Source organism: Salmo salar, chromosome 17 (assembly GCF_965601325.2).
Source record: "Salmo salar chromosome 17, fSalSal1, whole genome shotgun sequence".
NCBI classification, from domain to species: Eukaryota; Metazoa; Chordata; class Actinopteri; order Salmoniformes; family Salmonidae; genus Salmo; species Salmo salar.
Window position 1 is genome coordinate 55757573 of NC_138307.1, and position 26532 is coordinate 55784104.

Below are 26532 nucleotides of genomic sequence, written 5' to 3' on the forward strand. Positions count from 1 at the left end.
ACTGGCATTTGAATAGGCAATATAGGCAAGCCCACAAATGCGCGTTTGGAGACGTTTTGGAAACATTCAAACAACGATGTTACGATACACCTTCTGCTGAGATTGAAATGTAGGATACTAACGTTAATTTCGACACAGTAGAGAGTTAAACACGGAAGTCTCAGTCTCAGAACATAACCGCCGGAACTAAATTGAATGACCTAAAGTTAACAAATAGTTGCAGCATCCATCCACTGTGCGCTTTTACGCAATCCTCCTGTTGGCCTTCGGCACAGTATTACAGTAGCATCACAGGCGCAGAACGGAGTTTACCAAGCGCTCTCCTCTCAGGCTTGACTGACTGACTACATGATTTACGAGACGAGGGCTGTTTTCTGGGGAGTTCTCCTCGCCTGTGTGGACTGGAGTCGGGGCCAGGAGACTCACACATTCGATGGCGACGTCCGCGACTTTGCCATTGGTGACAGCTCGGTATACGTCGTTACGGATGACCGACTCTTCCAGCTGAACCATGATTTTACCAAAATTATAAAGAGGGATAATCCGAACGTAGTTTATCCTAACCAAGAAGTACCTAATTCCAATGAAACGTATCCATTTAAGGTAAACATTTTACTGCCATTCATAAAAAACAAGACCTTGATCACCTGTGGAACCACAAAATGCGGCTACTGTGAAATACTGGATCTCAACGAAATCTCAAAATCGGTGCATTCGGAGGATATTGAAGTGGGTTCATTGGACCCTGGAGATTCAACCATTGGCTTTATTGTTGATGTCGGGAAGAACTCCTACATTATGGCTGGAAGGTTGCAGAGCGGTGTGCCTAACGCGTGTGTCAATTCAGGTCCGTTGCTTGTCCTACGGAACACACTAGATGGACAGAAGGGAGGAATCTTTTCTGATTCAGATGAGAACGCGACTCCATATATTGACGCCAGACATAAGCAGAAGTTTCAGTTTGTGGACGGCTTTCAGAGTAATTCACACATCTACGTGTTCTCGAACGTTCCAAAAGAGCATCAAGTTCGAATTATTTGGTTCAAGAGCGAGAACAATAAAGCAAATACTTTGAAGTCCCTCAAAGGTGCAACACTCAAATGCTGTGGAAACACGGAGCGCCGGCAGCTCCTGTCTTCCTCTGTGATTCCAGGTTCTGGTGGGCTCCATGGGCAGGTGCTCTGGGCAGGTGTGTTCACGGCTGGTAACACAAGAGACCCCATCAACACCATGCTGGCCATCTATAACATCAGCCACTCTACAGGGCTTCAACTCATAAACGATGACCCAGACTTCTGCTATGAAGACTGTGCAAAGGTTGGTCAGACGATGCTGATTATATTCTGTATGGTTTATAACCAACACCTTAGCAACGACACTGTCATTATTGTTACCCTAATTCCTTAGCAAATGTGTTGAGATTGTCTGTTTCAGTCATCGGGATTAGGTAACCCCCCGGACCTGCAGCCAGAGGCAGTGGTGTTTCAATACAGCTCCATGACATCAGTGTTGGCAGTGAGACACAACTCCTGGCTGGTGTTCTTCATCGGGACAGGAGACGGACAACTCATCAAGGTCTGTGGAGCACAGTTATGAGAACTCTTACACACACACACACACACACACACACACACACACACACACACACACACACACACACACACACACACACACACACACACACACACACACACACACACACACACACACACACACTGGCCTCATAACACCCCTCTCATGTCGTTAATTCTCCCTTGAACACAGATACTCGTACAGCAGAATTACAGCATTCTCTACCAAACGTGGCTCACATCAGGGAATTTGAGGTCTAAATTAGCCTGGAGAATCCCCACAATACTCTACTAGACACAATAGTCTCCTTCATGCAGTGTTGTCCCTGTAAAGCTTTAATAATCCAGACAAATCCCCTGTTTCTAACAGAAATATCACAGCCATGCTGTACTCTCTAACAAACCACACATGGGTTTGGTCACCACTACACATTAATGATTGTTATCCTATCATGTATCATCGTCATCAAATTCATACTCTTGTTGACAGAGAGAAATGTGTGCAGTCAACTGACATTTACAACTGCAGTATAGGTGATTTCCTAGGGCCATGTTATGCATTGTGGTTTGTTAGTGTGATATGTCAATCTACAGAGACATATTATTGAAGTGTCTCTCTCTGTCCCATGTCAGCTTGCTGTAGACAAGGCCTACAAACCTGCCTGTCCCAGAGTGCTCTACAAGTCAGATGACGACCGCCGTGTGTTTCCCAAGATGCACCTGGATCCAGTGGACCGCAAACATGTGTACATGGCACTGAAGAACCAGGTAAGTTGTACTGTACACAGAGATACATATTATACAGTACAACCATTCTGAAATAGGACCCAGGACATAATATTGTGTGTTTGTTGTAGATGATGCGTGTGCCTGTGGCTCAGTGCAGTGAACACAAGAGTCTGAAGGGTTGTTGGTCTGCTCAGGACCCCTTCTGTGGCTGGTGTGAGTCTGAGAACAGCAGGTCAGTCACAAGAACCACAACTACACACTTCTATAACTTACACTATAGAAGAGATTTCTTTATTACATCACATTTTCTTTTCTAAAATGTAATTTTTCATTGTTGTTATGAAGATAAACAGTGGCAGTCATTTCAATGTAATTAAATGAGACAGTTGTCTGTGTTATTGACATATCTCGGCCCAGGGTTTTTCATACCATATGATCTTGATTATATATTTTTTCAGAGTGGTAGAACAAATGTTATTTCCTGTATCACCCGCAGCTTCTTAGAATAAACTTGCCTCTATAGATGAAACTTCCTGTGAATATACTTCTATGTCCTGTTTATTTATGTCACCCTAAACCTGCTCATCCTCACCCCTTTATGTGATGTGTTCTAGATGTTCGTTTCAGGATGACTGCCTTCAGCCTTCAGCCTGGATCTCCATATCTGAGGACTCCCAACAACAGAACATGGTCTCTTACCAGGTGGAGAAGAGCAACAGTGGAGAGAAGATCACACTCACTGTCAAGGTCCACCTGAATGTGCATAGGACAGGAAGTCTCACCTTCGCCTGTATCTTCCTCACAAGAAGTGTTAATCTGTGTGACAGGACAAGCCCCTCTCCAGCGTTGCCGCGATGCTCCTGCCTGTTCTCCAGCGACCAGCTTCCTGCTGAAGGTGACCTTTCACCTTCTAACTCTCCTATAGATTTTTCACTGACAAAATGGAGCATCTTGCTTAGAGAATGTTTCCCTGTGTTCTTCCACATAGGTCTGGATGTCACAGTGGAGATAAGAGTGGGGAAGCAGAACCTTACTGAGAAACTGATGCTCACTAACTGTTCAGACATCACTGGACCACCTACCTCTGCCCTGTCAGTCAGACATCCCAGATCTGTCATGCTACGCCTCAGCACCTTGATATGGCTATGTTTCAACCTACTTGTTTAGACCTACTTCAATATTTACTATAATGACATCTTTCAAATTATATTGGGCACTTGCCTTTCTGTATGTTATAGATTTGTTTGTACACATTTTGCATGAGTAACAGATGCTACACATGTTTATGATTAAACTCACTGTAGTTTTCTTATTTGTATCTCTGTGTCTCTCAGGTGTTCTCAGTGCATGACAGCTGGATGTAGCTGGAGTAATGATGCCTGCTCCTGGACACCCAGGTCTGACAACTCAGACCCCATACAGGTATCACACGCACACACACACCTTCATCTTTGGGGGTGTTCATCTTCTTCACCCATGTGTGTTCCTGTATCTTGTTCATCAATCCTCTCTCACTTCCTTCCCCAGGACGTGTGCAGACTCAGCCAGTCAGGAATGAACTACTCTGTAAGTCCATCCTACTGATCACAGCTCCTCTTCATCAGCATCTCTCAGTGGTTCTTATTTCCCTTACAGGGAAGTTTGATCTCAGAACAGGGAACTAAGTGTGTTTGTGTGTGCACGAGTGTGTGTGTGTGTCTGCATGTGACACAGATTGGACTTGAAGTGGTCTGAGATTTTCACTGTGACATTGCAAGCACGGTCATTTCATGCTAAGTACCTATCAAATAGCTAAGGACATGTGTTATGTGACAATGACATAGCTTTCTTGTAAATTGTCAGCTCTGAAATTGTATCTGAGTTCACCACAACCCATACACTACCAAACAATGTTACATTTTGTTCACACGTGTGTCGTTAGCTACTTACTGTACATACATACATACAGTAACATTTCAACAACTAAACAATGTTGACATCTGAAATCGAATATCACTGAAAGGTACAGTATAGTGTCTGCGTTTGAGATGTTTTAATGAGCTTACTTTGTTATCATGCTCCTCCCAGTCTGAATGAAATGTGAAGAATTGAATTAGATGTGATGAATATATCTGTGTGTGTTTGGTGGTGAAGGAAGTGTTTGTTCCTCATAGGGTTTGCTGTTAAAGTGTCAAAGTTCCTTTGGTCTTATCAAACCGCTCTCTCACTCTCTCGCTCTCTCTTGAAAGCTAAGACTGAGGACAAAATGAAGAAACTCAAAGGGATGTCTACCAATGCCAAGATACTATATTCAGTTATACAGAGCAATATTCATAGATCTGGGCATCCTACATTTAGATCACTCGTAAAATAGAGATTTTATCTCAACCAGAATGGTATGGACCAAAAAGGTTATATATAGTAAGAAGATGTTTGTGAATAGAGCCTTTGTCTCTGAGTCAAGTCATCATACCTCTTACAGTGGGGATCATGGATCACATGACTGTGCCCCAGGGCAGTAGTAGGTTTCAAACCATCCATCATAATTACATACAGTGAGCTCCAACAGTATTGGGACAGTGACACATTTCTTGTTGTTTTGGCTCTGTACTCAGCACTTTGGAAGTGAAATGATACAATGATTATGATGTTAAAGTGCAGACTGTCAGCTTTAATTTGACGGTATTTTCATCCATATCGGGTGAACCATTTAGAAATTACAGCACTTTTTGTACATAGTTCCCCCATTTTAGGGGAACAAAAGTAATGGGACAAATTCATTTATGTCTATTAAAGTAGTCAAAAGTTTAGTGTTTGGTCCCTTAATCCCAGCACGCAAAGATTTTATCAAGCTTGGATGCATTTGCTGTTTGTTTAGGTTATGTTTCAGTACATTTCTTTGCCCAATATAAATGAATGGTAAATAATGTACTGTGTTATGTTTGAGTCACTTTTATTACGTATAAGAATATAACATGTTTCTAAACACTTCTGCATTAATGTGGATGCTACTATGATTATGGATAGTCCTGAATGAATCTTGTATGATGAGTGAGAATGTTACAGATGCACAAATATCATACCCCCAAGACATGCTAACCTTTCATCATCACAATAAATGGGGAGGTTAACATTTTATATCATACCCCCAAGACATGCTAACCTTTCATCATCACAATAAATGGGGAGGTTAGCATTTTATATCATACCCCCAAGACATGCTAACCTTTCATCATCACAATAAAAGGGGAGGTTAGCATTTTATATCATACCCCCAAGACATGCTAACCTTTCATCATCACAATAAAAGGGGAGGGTAGCATTTTTGGGGGGTATGATATTTCTGCCTTTAACTTTGTCACTCATCATTATTTACCACAACTAAAGAGCAAGCCTACGGCCACAAACACATTTAGTTTCACTTGTCTTTATCAGAAATATTGTCTATGTGTGTGTTTGTCAGGAGCCAGTGATCGTCTCCATAGTGCCCAGTGTTCTGTCCTTCCATGGGAGAAACCACGCCCTGATGACTGGGAAGAACCTCCATCACGTGACTAGGGTTCGCATCCAAGGGCACATGGACTGCAGTTTCAAGGAGTGAGTCAAAGTGGACAATCGGTTGAATATGATTTGTTTTACTAATTCATGCAGACATCATTTTAGGAGATAAATAAAATGTAAAAAATGTAATCAATGCTTTTAAACAATGATTTAGATTTTTTGCACTGGTGCTCACTTTGTTCATGAAAGCCCAATGCTTTATCACTGTGTTTTGGTAAAGTGTGTGTCTGTCACACTGGTATAAAGGATTTTGGAGACAGGCGCAGGAATACACAATAGGGGTTTTTAATACACCCAAAACAAACACGTATACAAAAACACTGGGCTGTACCCAAACAAAAGAGCGAGGGTAAACCTCGTTGACGACACGGGACGATACCCGTAATACACAATATATATATATATATATATATATATATATATATATATATATATATATATATATATATATATATATGGCACGCAGCATAACAGCTGCACTAACGCATAGGTACTCACACCACCAACGGACACGGGAACAATAACCGACAACGACAGAGGGAACTGAGGGCACATATATAACATACTAATCAGGGGAAATGGAAACCAGGTGTGTGTAGTCAGACAAGACAGTCCGGGGTTGATGATAATGAATACCGTGCAGTGAAGCCTAGAAATCCGGTGACGTAGACCTCCGGAACTGGTGAACAGAATGAGCATCAGTACCGGGGGGATCCGTAACCTGTGTAGTGTGTGTATCACCTGGTCAGGTCTCCTGTGTGGAACAACACTGGGTCCAGTCTGACGTTCCACATCCCCAGTGGAGACAAAGGTTCTGTCATTGTGTGTGCCGTGCTGCCAGACGGTCGCTGTCTGGGCAAGGCCACTGTCACCTATGGGTCCTCACCGTCCTGCACTGGGCTAGCACCAAGCACTACCTGGGCTAGGTAAAAAAACACACACACACATACACACACATAGGTACGCGTGTGCGCACACACACACTTAGGTACGCACATATGATCCGAATTTGTATATACACACACACACACACACACACACACACACACAAGCTATACAGAGGTTAAAAAGCATGCCTGTAACTCTTTTCCATATATGGCTGATGGCCATTATGTTGTCTGATTGGGAAAGAAAGTGGGCCGCTTCCCAGAAGTTGCTTCATACAACAGTCTTATGTTTCAATCACCTCTTTCTCTCAGCTGCTCAGCACTGGCTTCCCTTTTTGCTTTTGGTAGCTCTCTAAAGCAGATTCTTCATGCTTGGCTAGCTAGTTTTTATGGACCATGTCATACTTTAATAATCCTGTGAAATGTGTTTTTTTTTGTGTTACAACTTGTTTTTCTTCCTCTGGCTTATTCAAATAATGTGGTTTAGACATGACTACAATTCACATCAGCACGCTAGGTGTGACCAACAACCCTCCTCTGATTGGTTGATTTCGTTTGTGTCCTGCAGTGGGAAGAGGAAGATCAAGGTCCAAGGGTCCCAGCTGGAGTTTGTGGAGGGGGTTGTTCATGACCACGCCCCTCAGACCATCCTAACCAACTACAGCTCTGGGGTAGGCATCTTAACACACTGATTTGAATTGATTTCTTGACTAAGCGTCATGTCTTCACCCACTCTCACGTAACCAGTCAGTAACCTAATATGAACATGCACACTGCCACACCTCACCAAACGTTCACCTTCACACAACACAGAAATCAGTCATGGGGGCCTCAATATCTGAGGTATTCTAATTCATGTTGTTGGTGTTTTTAGAGTCTGTGGTACCACACACCTCTCTTTGAACACATCAACCAGGCAGTCACCTCCACTGTGTCTCTGAGAGTGGCCAATCAGACACTGGCCTGCTCGTCACAGCTCACCTACCATCCCGACCCAGAATTCACCAGCTATACTGCAATCAAGACAGGAAACGACCTGCGTGTCACCATTGAGGTATACGCACATGTGCACGCATTCACGCACCCATACACACACATATGTACTTGAAAGCTCTCTCTCTTCCCTGTAGCTCAGTTGGTAGAGCATGGTGTTTGCAACGCCAGGGTTGTGGGTTCGATTCCCACGGGGGGCCAGCACAGAAAAAAAAAAAAATGTTTGAAATGAAATGTATGCCTTCACTACTGTAAGTCGCTCTGGATAAGAGCGTCTGCTAAAATGACTAAAATGTACAATGTCTTTCTCTCATTCATTCATTCATTCATACACGTTCCATTTCTTTTTTTATTTCAGAAAAGGGCTGACGAGTTGAACATCGCCACAGAAGAGATCTTAGTGTTTGGTGTTCAGGAGGAGAACCAGGATGTACAGTGTATCATGGAAACCATCGAGAAGAGCAACGGGACTGACTCTGTCATCTGTGAGATAAAGAACACTCCCAACTTTAACATCAACTCAGTGAGGGTAAACCTCTTACTCAGATAAATCCTAAAAGGTTGTTAGTTGCTCTTGGAAACTCCGAATCAGAACTGTCCTTGGAAATAATATTTTACAGTCAACATGCATTATGATGTGTTTGTTTTTCAGATAAGAGTTGGAAACTTCACGAAAAACCTTTTACCAAAACAAGCCGCACTTTCATCGCTACTCATCCTTGTGCTTATACCCATCATCATTGTGGTCATTGTGGGTAAGTATTCAACTTCATCAACTTTGTTTTCACTTAGTGTCTCATGACAGACTGTAAATGTCCCTATCAAGTAGCTGGCACGCAAGATTTGGTTCTGGGTTCTGAAATTAGTTCTGACCTGAGCCCAGATATCTAAGTGATTACTTTCCTCGTGTTATGGGATGCACACAATCACAGCACCAGATCAGGTGTTGCTGATGTGTGCTTATACAGGGTCAGGAGTAATGCTGGTAAAGGTACTTTCTTGTATACTGGAGCCTCAGAATAGAATGAGTTGCCTCTGCCCATAAAAACAACGTCCTCTCTGGGCAGCTTTAAAAATAAAGTAAAAATACGTTTGATGTCTTCTGTGCCCATATGAATAACCCCTATGATGTTACTGGAATGATGAGATAGATGTTCTTCTTCTCTGTTTTTGTTTCATTATTTCACTGCCATACTGTGTTCGATCTTGTCTATCCATCTTGTCTCAAGAGGACCACAATGGAAATAAGTCCCAGGCTTTATTGTGTGTTATCCTCCATGATTATTTTCATCTGCGTGTATGGCTTTTTCAAGTTTTATGTGTGCTTGTTTTTAAAAATGGGCGAATTAATAAACTAAACAAAAAAAAGACCTGGTTTGGTTGAATAGGTTTAAGTATGGTGCGTGCGTGCGTGCGTGCGTGCGTGCGTGCGTGCGTGCGTGAGTGAGTGAGTGAGTGAAGGAAATAAAGCTCTTGTCCTGTCCTGACCAGGTGCGGTGTGGTATTCCTACATTAAACAGAGGAAAATGGCGGCACAAATGAACAAGCAGCTAGAACTGCTGGAATGTGACATCAGAAATGACATCAGACAAGGTCAGACATCATGGACACACCGACCTTGATTTAGATTCTTAAATCGCACACAGACAGGCACACACACACACTCATACTCACTGATGCACCAAATTGGCATCATAAAATGGATTTAACAGAGTAAAGGCCCATGACTACCACCCACATGCAATTCACACATAGTTATAGTTGCACCAAAAACAAACGCCCTTACTTACCCTTCTGTTCTCTAGGATTTGTGGATATGCAGACGGAAAAGTGTGATTTAATTGAGAACGTTGGAGCCATCCCTTTCTTGGACTACAAGCACTTTGCTTCCAGGATCTTCTTCCCTGACGTATGTAGGATCAGAACACAGAACAGAGTCAATGCAGTATACCTAATAGAGTCTGCTTTAAAATAAGACATGTTGTATTAAATTGACAGATAGGTTGTGTTTTTATGTTCATACTTTGTCATTTTGTTTGCAATAGGGTGGACCTGTGATGACCTCCTGTATCAAAGACATTGGCCAGGTGAGATTTGATTTGAACTGTATGTGAAATCTGCTTGTCTGATTGCCATAACATGACTTTATGAATGACTGGAAGGGAAACGGAGGATGTAATAGATTTCCATAAGTAGCTAACATCTGTCCTGTGGTCAGGACGCGGTGAAGGTGCAGCCAGACGAGAGCTGCCAGGCCCTGTCCAGACTGATCCGGGATCAGGTGTTCCTCACCTCCTTCGTCCACGCTCTGGAGGAGCAGAAGAACTTCAACGTCAAGGAGAAGTGAGTCATTGAGGACAGGACAGGACACAATTTAGGCCAAGTGTCACTTAGCTGGTTTGGGTATAGGATATACGACAGATAAGGTTAAGGTACTGTATATAGTACAGTGGAAATGATTTAGGTGTTGTTTAAGTCATTATGGATGAGCAGGTTGGTGTGTATAGCAGGTAATAGAGATGTCATAAGTCTGATGTTTGTTGTGTCCTACAAGGTGTGCGGTGGCCTCCCTGCTGACCGTGTCCCTCCACGGTGACCTGCCCTACCTGACCCAGGTGATGGAGGAACTACTCAGGGCTCTGATGGATCAGCCCAGTAACTCCCAGCCCAAACTCATGCTGCGACGCACCGAGTCCATCGTAGAGAAGCTGCTCACCAACTGGATGTCCATCTGTCTCTACGGCTTCCTCAGGGTCAGTCTGTCTGTCTCTATGGCTTCCTCTGGGTCAGTTCGCCTGTCTCTACGGCTTCCTCAGGGTCAGTCTGCCTGTCTCTACGGCTTCCTCAGGGTCAGTCTGTCTGTCTCTACGGCTTCCTCAGGGACAGTCTGCCTGTCTCTACGGGTTCCTCAAGGGTCAGTCCGTCTGTCTCTACGGCTTCCTCAAGAGTCAGTCTGTCTGTCTCTACGGCTTCCGCAGGATCAGTCCGTCTGTCTCTATGGTTTCCTCAAGGGTCAATCCGTCTGTCTCTACGGCTTCCTCTAGGGTCAGTCTGTCTCTACAGCTTCCTCTAGGGTCAGTCTGTCTGTCTCTACGGCTTCCTCAGGGTCAGTCTGTCTGACTCTACGGCTTCCTCAGGGTCAGTTCGTCTGTTTCTACAGCTTCCTCAGGGTCAGTCCGTCGGTCTCTACGGCTTCCTCCAGGGTCAGTCTGTCTCTACAGCTTCCTCAGGGTCAATCCGTCTGTCTGTACGGCTTCCTCAGGGTCAGTCCGTCTGTCTCTACAGCTTCCTCAAGGATCCGTCTGTCTGTCTATATCAGTCTATATTTGTTATTTTCTTGCTTCTTCTATCAAAGCCTTATTCATTCATGTTGTATGTATTTATTAGCCTCCATGTCATTATGGTCAGCTCACAGTACATTTTTACTTTTCTCTCATACATTTCCCCGTGTGTTTGAGTGTCTCTATAAATGAATGTCTGTTTTTGTAACTTTTCATATGAGTGCATGTCAATGAGTTATACCTAATTGTACAAGTGAATACCGGTTTGTGTGTGTTTAACTGAGCTGTGTGTGTGTGTGTATGTTGTGTCCCAACAGGAGAGTGTGGGCCAGCCTCTTTTCCTACTGGTTTGTGCTCTGACCCAGCAGATGTCTAAAGGCCCAGTGGACTCAGTCACAGAAAAGGCTCTCTACACACTTAATGAAGACTGGTTACTGTGGCAGGCTCAAGACTTCAGCCCAATGGTACACACGCACGCACGCACGCACGCACGCACGCACGCACACACACACACACACACACACACACACACACACACACACACACACACACACCACACACACACACACACACACACACACACACAGCACATTGCCATACACAGCACACTGCCACACACACACACACCCTTCCTGGATCTAGAGAGAGGTAGTTGGCAGTTCCTCCTTTATGTTTTGTTTGTTACCAGAAAGGTTGTGGTTAGAGGAGCTAGTCTGTTAGAAAACATATCTCAGTATGCCGGGGCAAAAATAGATGGGTTGAAAGTGATGTTACACTCACAAAAATCCTCAACAAAAACATGTCTTCATAGTTATCTGTTTGTATTCAGCCTATTCTCGAGGCACATGTGTGTAAATATATGTTATTAGTATTCTTGTTCTGTGGTTTGTAGATGCGGACACCGGCACATGCAATGTTGACAGGAAAAGCTATTGATTTTTTTAGGAAACTATAAGTAGATATGGCCTCCGACTTCGCACATTTCTTAGTTTCAGTCTCTCAGAAGCAAAAGATTAACCCTTTAAAATTAAGAAACGAGTCTAGAAGTAAATGGATCAGAGCCAAAATGGACCCAGACTCTAGTCTTTATAAGCACAGGTTGAGCCATATGGTAATCCTGCTGAGACAGTTGCTCAGTGGTTTCTTATAACAGAGAAATGAGATATAAGATTATCACAAGAGACGACACCACACAAGATATCCTCAGTCTCTCTATTCTATCCCTGTAGTGTATAGGTTTTATTGTATGAAGTCCATCAAGTGATATACACAGCCATGAGGCTTTATAAAGCTTTTCCCTGGCCCAAATAGAAAGATAGTGAGAATGAAGGTTAGCTTCAGTGGTTAGCCACACTGATGACTAGATCTCATCTCAAGTTTCATTTTGTAACCCAAACCTCAACCCCCCCCTCCGCCTCCCCAGAGGCTACAGGTGCTGTTTGCTGTGGGAACAGACGGAGAGGTCAGTGAGCCTCTGGAGGTCAGTGCTCTGGACTGTGACACGGTGGAGCAGGTCAAGGAGAAGATTCTAATGGCCTTCAAGACCAAGTTTGGCTTCCCCTACAACACCCCTCTCCAACAGATGCACATCGGTCAGTTGCCTGACCTCATGTGTCCAAGACATTAGGAGAGAATGCAAGAGCGATGAGTGAATTATGACTCTAAAAGCATCCGTACCTCAAATGAAACATCTTGATCGATCATACATTCTTTCAAAGGAATGGCTTTCGAATGTTCATTATAATGACTTCTCTCTGTTTCTTGAACTCTGCAGAGTATGAGAAGGATGGTAGGTTTGTTCCACTGAAGGAGGTGGATGCCAGCTCAGGGGTTCTAGGAGAAGTTACCATGCTCAACACACTCAAGCATTACAAGGTTAGAGAACACTACCAAGCTTCCTGATGCAGGAAATAAGCCTAATCTCACGTTCAATATTTCTCTCCTTATCTCAAATCACCATCTAAGACAGATACAGTTGAAGACAGATATAGTTGAAGGCCTAAACTTCAAAAATGCAGATGAAAGGTCCAATCCCTTGCAGCTGTAGTATTACTCAATGGCTAATGCCTGGATTCCATCAGTACCGCTGAAGAGCTGCTCTATAGCGCCATTGAAATTTAAAGGCAATGTTCCTGTGTTTGCGGAGACTGCATTCACTGTAAACCCTGCATATGTCGGCTCAATCGGAAAATACCTTTCCATTTCAATCGCGCTATAACGCGGATCTTCCGCGATCCGGATTGAATCTAGTCCTGAGTAGTTGTAATAACTAGACGGATTGGGTTGTCAAATTGTTGCTTAATGTCACCAAGCCACATGCACAAATTCGTCAGGTATCTTATAAGCACATAATAAGTAGAGGGTCTCACTAGACTAGAACATCATTGACATTGAATCAGAGTACTGAGTACAGTGTACTGCTCTGCTGCTCTCATTCTGCAGCCTGGTTTTCAAGGCTACTAACAAGCAGTATTAGCTCCATTCAAGGCAGCCTGGCTGGTAGGACTGAGCTTCCTGTGTCACAACGCCAAACCAGTCCACAATTAGATTAGAACTCCTGTACCCGTTATTAGCCTCTCTGTAGAACATCACTGTATTTTTGGTCTACCAGCTGGTTGAGAAGCTGGTAACTCAGCATTTATCAACCTTCTAACTCAGTGTGTGTCTACAGGTACCGGATGGAGCGTCCATCAAAGTGCTCTCTAAGACCCATCCCATTCTGAGTCCTCAGAGCAGCCTGAAAGGTAAGGGTGTCAACAGAGATTGCCATGCTACAGTGCACCATGCCTCGAAAGCTCCCAGAGTTCCCAGAGTCACCTCACATTGTATTTAACAGGGAATGAATGGTGGTGGTGTGTGTGTACAAAGTAACGTGTGCACAAAGTAACGTTTGCGGTTTGGTTTGTCAAAGTCCATCTTTTATTTATTGGATTTGTTCATTGAAACTTTTATTTTGGCAGGGTGGAGTCCCATTGAGACCAAGGTCTCTTTACAAGGGAGCCCTGCGTGACAAACAATTACTCAATCAAGGCAGCATGGGCGCATAAGAAATACACAAAGAAGCATACAAATAATACAAAACACAATCATAAAAACAACATTCAACAAAACAAACATACCTCAGCAAAGTTGAGTTTAAAGTAGACATGTTTTGCTCCACATTTACACTCCATCTCTTTCTAAAATTGTTATATGGCAGATATGAAACACAAGTTAGATGCAAAACCACTTAACTGTGTCAGCTTATATAAAACACAAACAGAAACCAGGAAGCTATTTAGTCATCCATAGTGACCTGTTGTTGTGTATTTGTCACAGACGATCAGAACTACTCCACAAAGTACTTCCATCTGGTAAGTGGCAACATGACCTCTGAATTGAATGTCCCTGATATGCATTTGATCTGATTGATTAACAGTGCTCTTTGACTCCAGATTGACCCTGACATTGACCAGGACCAAAGGAAGAACCCGGAGAGGAAGAAGCTGAAACTGAAGGAAGTGTACCTCACCAAGCTGCTGTCCACCAAGGTAAGAGGAACTCACTGTTAACTTACATCCTGATCTGTCAAACCAACCCCTTTCAACCTGCCTGTACTAAAGTGGCTTGGTTGGAGCTGTCAGTGTGGTTTCAGTGTAAGGGAAGTTTAAAAGACATTTACAATAGGGGGAAAAAACTGTAGCTCTTGACAAATACTAAATAAGGATCATATGAGAAAACACTTTTCCATCAGGCAATTATCTCTGCAGTGCATATACAACATTGCATCAAATAGCTATTTGTTAATTTTCTTAGTCAGCATCCTCACTGAGGTAATGCCATACTTCCTGGTCCCGTATTCACTTTGCGACAAATCTGGTTGAAGTCGGAAGTTTACATACACCTTAGCCAAATACATTTAAACTCAGTTTTTCACAATTCCTGACATTTAATCCAAGTAAAAATTCCCTGTCCTAGGTCAGTTAGGATCAACACTTTATTTTAAGAATGTGAAATGTCAGAATAATAGTAGAGAGAATTATTTATTTCAGCTTTTATTTCTTTCATCACATTCCCAGTGGGTCAGAAGTTTACATACACTCAGTATTCGGTAGCATTGCCTTTAAATTGTTTAACTTGGGTCAAACGTTTCGCGTAGCCTTCCACAAGCTTCCCACAATAAGTTGTGTGAATTTTGGGCCATTCCTCCTGACAGAGCTGGTGTAACTCAGTCAGGTTTGTAGGCCTCCTTGTTCGCACACGCTTTTTCAGTTCTGCCCACACATTTTCTATAGGATTGAGGTCAGGGCTTTGTGATGGCCACACCAATACCTTGACTTTGTTGTCCTTAAGCCATTTTGCCACAATTTTGGAAGTATGCTTGGGGTCATTGTCCATTTGGAAGACCCATTTACGACCAAGCTTTAACTTCCTGACTGATGTCTTGAGATGTTGCTTCAATATATCCACATATTTTTTCTGCCTCATGATGCCATCTATTTTGTGAAGTGCACCAGTCCCTCCTGCAGCAAAGCACCCCCACAACATGATGCTGCCACCCCCGTGCTTCACGGTTGGGATGGTGTTCTTCGGCTTGCAAGCCTCACCCTTTTTCCTCTAAACATAACGATGGTCATTATGGCCAAACAGTTCTACTTTTGTTTCATTAGACCAGAGGACATTTCTCCAAAAACTACGATCATTGTCCCCATGTGCAGTTGCAAACCGTTGTCTGGCTTTTTTATGGCGGTTTTGGAGCAGTGGCTTCTACCTTGCTGAGCGGCCTTTCAGGTTATGTTGATATAGGACTTGTTTCACTGTGGCTATAGATACTTTTGTACCTGTTTCCTCCAGCATCTTCACAAGGAACTTTGCTGTTGTTCTGGGATTGATTTGCACTTTTCGCACCAAAGTACGTTCATCTCTAGGAGACAGAATGCGTCTTCTTCCTGAGCGGTATGACGGCTGCGTGGTACTTGCGTACTATTGTTTGTACAGATGAACATGGCACCTTCAGGCGTTTGGAAATTGCTCCCAAGGATGAACCAGACTTGTAAAGGTCTACAATTGTTTTCTGATGTCTTTCCTGATTTCTTTTGATTTTCCCATGATGTCAAGCAAAGAGGCACTGAGTTTGAAGGTAGGCCTTGAAATACATCCACAGGTACACCTCCAATTGACTCAAATTATGTCAATTAGCCTATTAGCCTATCAGAAGCTTCTAAAGCCATGACATCATTTTCTGGAATTTTCCAAGCTGTTTAAAGGCACAGTCAACTTAGTGTATGTAAACTTCTGACCCACTGGAATTGTGATACAGGGAATTATAAGTGAAATAATCTGTCTGTAAACAATTGTTGGAAAAATTACTTGTGTCATGCACAAAGTAGATGTCCTAACCAACTTGCCAAAACTATAGTTTGTTAACAATACATTTGTGAAGTGGTTGAAAAACGAGTTTTAATGACTCCAACCTAAGTGAATGTGAACTTCCGTCTTCAACTGTATGTGAACATATGCCACCCACTTCCTCCTCTCTCAGGTCGCTGTGCATTCGTTTGTGGAAAACCTGTTCAGAACCATCTGGGGAACCCCTAACCTCAAAGCCCCGCCTGCCATCAAGTACTTCTTTGACTTCCTGGACGCCCAGGGAGAGAGCAAGAGGATCAGCGACCCAGATGTACTACACATCTGGAAAACCAACAGGTATGTGTTCATCTGGGTCATATTCATTAAGTCACACCATAGCAAAACATTTTGCAATGGAAAACGAATATGAGCATTTTATTGGACAAGTTCAAGTAGTCCCTCCATTTTTCAGTGTTTTCTCCCATTTGGTGCCTAATGAATATGACCCTGGTGGTACACCTGTTTGAGTGTGTTTATAGTAGAATCCATCTTTCTTTCTTGGTTGTATCTACTCATTCAATACTCAATCCTCTACTCACTGTATTGGGATAGTGATAGAATGTTTGACTGGTCCTCTGTCCTGCTCCTTCCCAGCCTGCCCCTGCGGTTCTGGGTGAACATCCTGAAAAACCCCCAGTTTGTGTTTGACATGGAAAAGACCCCGCCTCTGGACGGCTGTCTGTCCGTCATTGCCCAGGCCTTCATGGACTCCTTCTCCCTGGCTGAGAAACAGTTGGGCAAGGTGGGGCCAGGACAGAGACATTACAGAATATAATGACTAACACACCTTATCTCTTGTGCTTTTGTGTGCGTTTCTGCTAATCTCAATGTCAAAAATGCAAAAAGAGTTGGTGGTTCAATTCCTGCTTTGGACCTGAGATGTTTTAGGTTCAAAGTAAATTTATAGTGCTTTTGTGTACCTTTCCACAATTCCAATGGTTAAATCCCTGCCTAGCTGCAGAGGTTGTAGGTTAAAACCTCATTTATTGTATGTGTCTGCAACTGTCAATGTCAAATAAACAAAGAGAAGCGTAATACATGTTAAGGAGTTTGTGGCTCTGGTGCAAGAATCTCGCCCCATAAGGACAGGGTTGTAGGTTTGAACCTAGGTGCAAGCTCCTGGGCATGGTTGCCTGGTGAGGACTCTGCTGGTCAGTGAGTCAAGGCCAATAGTGATGGGGATTAGTGCATTTTGAGGTAGTTTCGGTTCGATTATCAGTTTTCGATTTCATTTTTTTTTTAAACATTAAATGCACTATGCGGTAATGCACTAACACAGAATAAAACAATTAATAAAAGTGATATGATGGCAGTGACTGCCCATTACTGCTTATCACTTATTAACCATAATTTATTCGCATTACTTTAATAAAATATTTCAGTTGTTTAATACATTTGTTTTATTTGATGTCTTTATTATTTAATTCCAAGTCATCATCTCATCTCTATAGAGCTGCTGCCTACACGTAGTTCTTCAAAGTAAAAAAGGCATACTTTTATGACTGCTGAATACCTACTATCAATCACTTAGATCATGTATTTTCAGGTAGAGATACCTCAAGCGTCTTGTCGCCAATGTTCCCTCTAAACGAGCTAGGCCCGCACCCCCTCCAGGACTGCCTCAAAGAAATGTCAGGCCGCGCGGAGACGCAAGAGATTGAACTTCACTGAGTTCACCCCATTAGTTTGCACTATGTAGATCAATGTTTTTTCTGTGGTTGAATCAACATTATATCAGCCCCTTTTCAATGCACCAAAACAAATCTAACTTTGCAAGATTGAGGCTGTGATTTTGTTGTAGGCAGAGCGCAACGGAGTAGAATTATATTGGTGGGTAGCCCACTAGGGGTCTCTCTCAATCACCCGCTAGTGAATGAATGCGCTTTTCAGATCAGTTCAGAGCAGCGCATTTGAACATTTGTTGATATTCTTTGCTAGTTAGCGAGTTACTAGCCCAGTTATAGATAAGTATAGGTCAGCAATGGGGAGTACTGCTTCCTACAAGAGCACAAAACGTGTGGGCTACATTTCAATCTGTCTTTGAAAAGCAAGTCAGGTAAAAAGCCTATCTTAATTAAAGGGCCAGTGTTGTATTTTGAGACAGGCTTGAATATGCAAATAAGCCAGTAGTCAGAGGGGTAGCCTACATTGTCTAATTCTCTGTATGGTAATAATACTGCATTTTATTTTGTAAAGTGGTTTACTGCATCATACATACAATTTACAGTCACCTATTTGGCCCATAGTGTTACAGACCAAGTCAGAAATCATTAATGTCAAGCCTTTCATAATGTAAAGTAATGTTTTTAAAAGTCTAATTCAATGTAGGCCTGAATTGAACACCACATATTAGGCTACTGTAGGCTATATCATAGAAATCACAAGCTATTTCCATGTGAAAATGTTATGGGATTTGCTCCATTGGTTTTGTTGGTAGGCCTACATTATGCTCAAATAGTCTATTGGCTACTGTCAAACTGTAAGGATACAGCTTCAGTGTTTACAAAAAAACGTGCGTCGGAAGTTGCAAATAATTCTCACAACTTTCAAGTTTCCACTCACAAGACCTAAAATTTGCTCAGTGACACAAAGAATTTGAGGCAACATTGCTTGTCTCTTCTCTCCCTTTTGGTGTTTGCCCTACACAGACAGGCCAAGTAGGAGCACAATGGATTATGGTCATTGTAGTTAATTACCATGTTTTTTTTTGCAGTAAACTATGTAGATTATTGGCCTGTTGGATACTACAACTCCCAACACTGCATTGAGCTCACAGAAGAAGAAAAAAAACGAAATGGAATTCAAATTAATTGAACCGACATCGATCCATTAGTTGTTTAAAAAAATGTAAAATAACAAATGTCAGTTAAACGCTCAGCGCTAGCAGCGACAGGTATAATGCCGGTAGCCGCTTATGGATTTGACAGCTCTTCCACTGTTCCACCTCCTACACTGTCGGCTAGCGCAAATCTGATTGAATTGAGCCCATAGATGTAAAACAAAATCCAAGCCACCGACTCTGCCTCATAACTTGCAGGCCTCTTAGAATACCTGGCATTGACAATACTAGAAGATCAAATTTAAGCACACCTATCACCTAGATTTGACATGACTCTTCTACCCTCTCTCTGTTCCAGCATGACCCAACCAATAAGCTGCTCTATGCCAAAGATATCTCCAAGTACAAGCAGGAAGTGAGGGCCTACTACAAGCAGGTCAGGGACCAGCCACCAATCAACAGCTCTGAGTTCAAGGAGTTCCTGCATGAGGAGTCAAAGGTACCGCCCCTCTAGTGGTTCATTTTTCAAATAAATCATTATTTTGATATTGTGCTTTAAGGACATTACATTTATATTTCTGTTTCATTAGAAACATGAAAACGAATTCAATGAATCTGCTGCCCTCTGGGAGCTCTACAAATACATGCAGCGGTACTTTGATGAGGTAAACTGTCTGTCCGTCTTTTTCGCCCTCCCCTTTAGTAGTCTCACCACCCACGTAATCTCCCCTTAACATACATTCATTATTTTCCCCATAACCTTCACACTTCCCCTGCACGGTCTAGTCAATTCAACCAGGTCTGAACTTCTTGAATACGCTGTTGTTCAGGCCAACATGACATGTAAGTCGCTCTGGATAAGAGCGTCTGCTAAATGACTTAAATGTAAATGATCATTGTGTAACTGTAAAGCTGACTGGCACATAGCCTAGGTCTTGGGAATTAAAAATAACTGTAGTGGTAAGGCAGAGCATAAAACACAGCCTATACCACTTCTCTGTGGTGTGGTGGTCAGACTGTTTTCAGTTCTTCATTTTGTAATGATCTATGTTGACTGTTTTGAGCTCTACAATGGCAGCTGGCCATACCTATGCCAAATATTTAGTTTAAGCTCATGCCTAGACTTAGTGTGGAATGATAATCCCCCATTGTGGCATATTGCTACTAGCTGAGGTCTGAAGTTTATGGACACGAGCTGTTTTTTGGGTTTTTTTTTTTGCCCACTTGTAAACAAAAATTGGATGTGTGTGGCGTTTCCCTGGCAGATTAAACTGAAGCTGGATCAGAACGGCGCACCCATGGAATTGAAGGAGCAACTGCAGCACGTGAAGAGCCTGTTTGACAGCCTCAACTGTTCGTGGAACTGAGCTCACTCCCTCCCCTTCGACATGCTGAAGGCCAGAAAGCTGTTCTAAAGACAGAATGTCAGGAGACGACATGGGGATTTACAATTAAAGAAAAAAAAAAAATTAGAGGCTTTTCAGATTACTGGGATGAACCAAATGATAGCATGAATTAGCAGGTCACATTCTAGCCAGACATTTACCCAGAAGCAGTAGTCTTATTCTGAAGCTGGGACTTTTGTTTCCTCAACCGAAAGACTAAAGAAGAGTTCAGCGGTTCTAGTGTTAAATGGTTCTCACAAGTAAAACTCACAACAAAAAATATGCACACGACCTCAGTAAAGCATAAACATTTATTTGTATGAATTGCAAATACAAAAAACACATATCTTGAAATTACATTACAAAAAAAAGTTGTATAAATGTTGTGCAAGTCACAGCTCTTTAGAGCCATGAAAACACCCTTTTTTTTTTTAACACAAATGCCTTTGGGACTATCACGCTTTTAAGGTTTCAGAGTGATGGCCTTAGTGTAAACATTTGATACAAATCTCACAACAGTTAATTAAAACTCTGAGGAAGTCACTGGTTGGCCATCGATATCATTCTTTACATAGGCATCAACAGTCAAGGCATAGAAGGACTCCAGTACCATTACTCACCAAAGAATGTAACCGTTGAATCCATGTAGTTCTTTCTCTTTTCATTTGATATGTTTGTGCCAATAAAATCAAAATGTTTTTCACAAAATATTTGAGAGTTCACTTATTAAATTAGTATATCACCAAAACATCACTTTTAGGGAGTAATAAATCCTACAATGAAGGTCATGCTCACTCTCTGGGGGGGGGTCAAAGTGGAGAGGTCAGAGTTCAGGGAGAGAGTCGTGCAGGCCAGAGCCCCTGTCCATGGGAGGCCCCAGTTCCTCCATCTGCTGCTGCTGAGTACAGGCTAACTCCTCCAGCCTCCGACATAGCAGTGATAACTCTCTCTGGTGCTGCTCCTCCTGAGAGAGAGTGGGGTGGGGAGAAAGAGGATGAGAAGGGACAGAAAGGGACGGAGCTGTGATCTACCATATTGCTAACACCTATCAAATCAAAGGTTATTGGTCATGTACACAGATGTTATCGCAGGTTCAGCTAAATGCTTGTGTTTCTAGCTCTAACTGTGCAGTAATACACACATAATCAAGAAAAATATAGCTAAAAATGAGCCATGACAAGAAGTATAAACAAAGTGAGTAAAACAGTATGTCAACATTAGTAAAGTGACCAGTGTTAAATGATTATGCTAACTAAAAGCCAATTTATGCTTGATCAGAAAATGTGGTTGGAGGCGCGGTATGGATGGTGTGACTCACTTCCGGAGCCCCCAGAGACATGCAGTGGGCACATTGAGCTCCGTACCACATCCCCGTGCACCTCTCAAATTATGTAGGGCTCCGCATTGACATGATTGCTTGACGGTAGGTGAGGGCGGGAGGTCCCGTATAAACAAACTCACTTCCTTGACAACAGCTATGCGCGGCGAAGCACAAGAAGTATGAATGCCCTGACTTCTGCAGAGGCCATATCACCGTAAATGCTGCACGGCCAATGCAGACGTCTGGAATGACCATGCAGGCTCAGGGCAGGGTACCGGACGGAGGCCGGCTAGTGATAGTGACTAAGGTTCAGGGCAGGGTACCGGACGGAGGCCGGCTAGTGATAGTGACTAAGGTTCAGGGCAGGGTACCGGACGGAGGCCGGCTAGTGATAGTGACTAAGGTTCAGGGCAGGGTACCGGGCGGAGGCCGGCTAGTGATAGTGACTAAGGTTCAGGGCAGGGTACCGGACGGAGGCCGGCTAGTGATAGTGACTAAGGTTCAGGGCAGGGTACCGGGCGGAGGCCGGCTAGTGATAGTGACTAAGGTTCAGGGCAGGGTACCGGACGGAGGCCGGCTAGTGATAGTGACTAAGGTTCAGGGCAGGGTACCGGACGGAGGCCGGCTAGTGATAGTGACTAAGGTTCAGGGCAGGGTACCGGACGGAGGCCGGCTAGTGATAGTGACTAAGGTTCAGGGCAGGGTACCGGGCGGAGGCTGGCTAGTGATGGATATTTAACAGTCTGATGCCCTGGAGATAGAAGCTGTTTCTCAGTCTCTCTGTCCCAGCTTTGATGCAGCTGTTCAGTTTCCACATGTTAGAAGGGTGAACAGGCCATGGCTCTGGTGGCTGAGGTCCTTGATCTTCTTGGCCTTCCTGTGACACCGGGTGCTGTAGATGTCCTGGAGAGCAGGCAGTGTGCCCCCAGTGACGTGTTGGGCTGACGGCACCACCCTTGCGGAAGGTGCGATTGCCGTACCAGGCGGTGAAACAGCCCCACAGGACGCTCTCACCTAGCTATTCCTTTCAGGACCAGACCCCCCCCTGTCCACATAATATTATGCATCATGATCTAAAAGTAAAACTGATCCTAGATCTGCACTCCTACTCCGAGACTCTTTATGGATACTGGCCCTGATCTGTCAACACCAGTGATATGAGAAGGTACCCAGATTCAGTGTACTCACATGAAGACTAGGCCCCTCAGACCCGGGTACGAGGATGGAGATAGGGCCGAGTCCTGGGCCGGGAGTGGAGGTTATGAGGGCGGGGCCTGTGGCAGAGGTCACCTGGTTGCCCAATAAGAGGCGTCGGAACTCGCTGTGTCGGCGCTGCAGCTCCTTCAGTCGTCTGTTAAGGAGGGCATGCTCCTCGGTGTAGGAAGGACGCCTGAGGAGGAACACATACTGGTCTTAAAACGCACACATTCATTAACATACACACACACAGTAAGAAAATACACACACTTCTTGGCTGAGCTGGTCTGTAGCTCCAGCTCTGCCATGTTAGCCTCCAGTAGTTGGATCTTATCCTGGTATCTCTTCTCCTTGTTCTCTGTCATGTTTTTCCTCTATATGAGAGTCAGAGTGAGAGAGACCTTAAATTGAATTGAGAGAGACTTCAGAAAAGGAAGTAAGAGAATCAAAGAAGAAAGGGAAGAGAGGTGAAGATGGGGGGGGGAAAGGTACCTTTTTCTGTGCCAGCGCAGCCCTCTGTAGTTTCTCCTTGGCCAGGCCGTACTTCTCCTGCAGCTCTGCATCCCTCTCCTGCAGTTTGTGTTTCTCCTCTAACCACTCCACACAACGCTCCTCCACCAATCTGCAGAGAGAGAGAGGGTTAGAAAGGTTAGAATAGAAACCACTTGATGGTTCCAACAGTAGAATTTCTAACGGTTCCATTCCTCCTCATAGACAGCATATCTATACAGTATACAGACCACAGTATAAAGGTGAAGCAGTGTACCGCTCGGCTTCGTGTTGGGTCCTCTCAGCTTGTGAGCGGGCGCTTCTCAGGTCCTCCCGGGCCCTCTCCAGGGTGTCCCTCAGACGCTGGTTGGACTCCAGAAGCTCGGCCTCGGAGTGGGACAACGTCCCCAGCTGCAACCCCAGCTCCTGGTTCTGCTGTGAGAGGGAGGGACGGGTACGTGGTCAACTCAATGTTGATTGGACATTAACTTTAACATAGGGCATTTACATCAGCCAATCAATGTTGAAAGGGCAATACAAACTGAAGCAGTTTAGTACCCGTCTCAGATCAGCATTATCTGTCTTCTGTCTCTCCAGTTCCTCCAGCTGAGAGCCCTGCTGGTGCAATTTAGTCCTGACAGACACAACATACACAGGAACATTAACACACATTTCTATGAAATATATTAGTAATGCATACTATACACAGGTAAAGCAACACCTCTTACTAACCTCAGGTTCTGCAATTCCTTACAGGCAGACTCCTCCCCCAGCTGGGCGCCACGGAGACGCTCCTCCCACTCCTCTTTCTGGGTGTGGCCAGCAGCATCCTGCAGCGCCCTCTGCTGCTCCAGCTCAGCCAGACGATCCTCCAGCACCGATCTGAACACACATTATATACATACGCACACCAGTGGAGGCTGCTGAGGGGAGAACGGCCCATAAAATGGCTGGAATGGAGCAAATGGAATCAAACGTATAGAAACCATGTGTTTGATACCATTCCACTGATTCTGCTCCAGTCACTAGCACGAGCCCACCCTCCCCAATTAAGGTACTACCAACTCCTGTGGCACACACACACGATCAATTTACACAACTTCATCAAAGTAATCTGAGACAGTGTGTATGTGAGAGAGGGACACCGAGAGAGGGAGAAGAATATGGATCCTAACTTCGCCTCGTGCACGGTGGCCGTTTTGTGGAACTCCTCCTCGCGAGCGGCCTGCGCCCTCCGGACGAGTTCCCTCTCCCTCTCAGCCAGCACCTCCTTCTGTCTCTCCACCGTCCCCTTCAACACCTCCACATCAGACTGCATACCTGACAGACAGCCAGAGAAGAAAGGAAGGGAGAGAGAGAGAGTTGAAGGAGAGAGACGGGAAGGAAAGAGTTAAGTTTGCAGACTAAAATGAGAGTGATGTACAGTACATGTATGATCAAAACACACAGAGGTTATTTGCAGAGTTACCTTCCATTTGGCCCTGTAGTGTGTCTCTCTCCCTCTCCACCTCCCCTCTAGACCTGGCACACTCCAGCTTCACGTTGGCCACCTCCAGCTTGTGAGAGTGCCTCGCGCCCTCCATCTGAAAGAAACAGAGAGACTGACACGAGCACACGGCAACCTATTGATATAAGGGGTTATGGTGGGGACTGTAAGTTGACCTGGATAAGAGCATCTGCTATGAGTAACAGCTGATGATCTCTGGGGTTAGAGGTTAAGGATCATATAGGTACTTACCTGGCTGGTGAGAGTGTTGACCTCTCTCTCAGCCTTGTGTAGTCTGCCGGTCAGCTGGGTGTTCTGCTCATGACTCAGCTGCAACTCGCTCCCCAGACGCTCCAGCTGCATGCGCAGTGACTGCCTCTCTGCCTGAGAAACAATCCAATTATTCATTATTCCACAAATCAAACCAAGTACACAGTAAAGTCATTCTACTTAAGTTAGGACTTACTCCAACAGATATATTTCATCATGTAGCTTAATATTCATAGTGACAATAACAGTTCAAGATTGACAGACAGAGACCACAAGTTTCTTACCTCCAGTGACTTGGCTGCAGCCTGGGATTCTGCGAACTGGCGGACCTGGATGCGCTGCACGTTCTCGGCTTGCTGGCCAGAGTTGTCCCTCTGGGCCCGGAGCTCAGCCACCTCAGCCTCCAGGCCCTTCAGACGCAGGTGGAGCTGGGCCTTCTCTCTCAGCAGAGACTCAACGCGTTTACCATCTCTAGACGGGTCTGTGCCCTGATACTGGGCCATCAGCTCCTCTCTGTCCCTTTCCAGCCGTGATACCTGAACACACACAACATAGCAGAAGATCAATGTCTATACATACACTATATATACACAAAAAGTATTTGGACACCCCTTAAAATTTGTGGAATTGGCTGTTTCAGCCACACTAGTTGCTGAAAGGTGTATAAAATTGTACTAAAACATTTTTTGCTGTAATTTAATGGAGCACACAACCATGCAATCTCCATAGACAAACATTGGCAATAAATTTGCCTTACCGAAGACGTCAGTGACTTTCAACGTGGCACCGCCATAGGATGTCATCTTTCCAACAAGTCGGTTCGTCAAATTTCTGCCCTGCTAGAGCTTCCCCAGTAAACCGTAAGTGCTGTTATTGTGAAGTGGAAACATCTAGGAGCTACAACGGCTCAGCTGCGAAGTGGTAGGTCACACAAACTCACAGAACAGGACCGCGTAAAATAAACGTCTGTCCTCGGTTGCAACACTCGCCACCGAGTTCCAAACTGCCTCTGGAGAAACAATGTCAGCACAAGAACTGTTCGTCGGGAGCTTCATGAAATGGGTTTCCATATCCGAGCAGGCGCACACAATCCTAACATCACCATGCGCAATGCCAAGCGTCGGCTGGAGTGGTATAAAGCTCGCCGCCATTGGACTCTGGAGCAGTGGAAACGCTTTCTCTGGAGTGATATATCATGCTTCACCATCTAGCAGTC

The 26532-nt window shown here is 44.1% G+C and overlaps 2 protein-coding genes across 10 annotated transcripts in view; one reads left to right on the top strand and one right to left on the bottom strand.

The window, feature by feature from the left end:
- LOC106576206 (plexin-C1) lies at window positions 1-21261 on the top strand. 5 transcript variants are annotated; one of them, XM_045699810.2, is made up of 30 exons: window positions 13-1317; window positions 1435-1575; window positions 2205-2339; window positions 2429-2532; window positions 2915-3195; window positions 3289-3391; window positions 3635-3722; window positions 3828-3866; window positions 5743-5876; window positions 6590-6766; window positions 7296-7398; window positions 7602-7781; window positions 8079-8243; window positions 8373-8475; window positions 9212-9313; window positions 9526-9629; window positions 9766-9807; window positions 9939-10063; window positions 10275-10473; window positions 11319-11465; window positions 12425-12593; window positions 12776-12876; window positions 13673-13745; window positions 14320-14354; window positions 14436-14531; window positions 16523-16686; window positions 16984-17131; window positions 19527-19667; window positions 19759-19833; window positions 20434-21261. In XM_045699810.2, the coding sequence occupies exons 1-30, from the start codon at window positions 349-351 to the stop codon at window positions 20533-20535; spliced, it is 4545 nt and encodes a 1514-aa protein (XP_045555766.2). In that variant the 5' UTR covers window positions 13-348; the 3' UTR covers window positions 20536-21261. The 5 variants fall into 5 exon arrangements, 4 of the variants coding, with proteins under 4 accessions (XP_045555766.2, XP_045555767.2, XP_045555768.2 ...); XM_045699811.2 differs by having other exon boundaries at window positions 15-1317; window positions 8079-8249; window positions 9951-10063; XM_045699812.2 differs by having other exon boundaries at window positions 15-1317; window positions 8079-8249; window positions 9957-10063.
- The window catches only part of LOC106576181 (centrosomal protein of 83 kDa), an 8554-nt gene continuing 2872 nt past the window's right edge, over window positions 20851-26532 (bottom strand). For 3 of the 5 annotated variants that reach the window (XM_082963883.1, XM_045699816.2, XM_045699815.2), the window contains exons 6-16: window positions 25601-25852; window positions 25299-25430; window positions 25029-25143; window positions 24736-24880; window positions 24293-24442; window positions 24119-24194; window positions 23838-23995; window positions 23564-23693; window positions 23342-23445; window positions 23063-23264; window positions 20851-21517 (exon numbers count right to left, since the gene is read on the bottom strand). In XM_082963883.1, the coding sequence (XP_082820009.1) occupies window positions 21377-21517; window positions 23063-23264; window positions 23342-23445; window positions 23564-23693; window positions 23838-23995; window positions 24119-24194; window positions 24293-24442; window positions 24736-24880; window positions 25029-25143; window positions 25299-25430; window positions 25601-25852 (1605 nt within the window). In that variant the 3' untranslated portion in view covers window positions 20851-21376. Of the gene's footprint in view, window positions 21518-23062; window positions 23265-23339; window positions 23446-23563; window positions 23694-23837; window positions 23996-24118; window positions 24195-24292; window positions 24443-24735; window positions 24881-25028; window positions 25144-25298; window positions 25431-25600; window positions 25853-26532 lie in introns of those variants that run through there. The other 2 variants (XM_082963884.1, XM_082963885.1) reach the window with 2 other exon arrangements.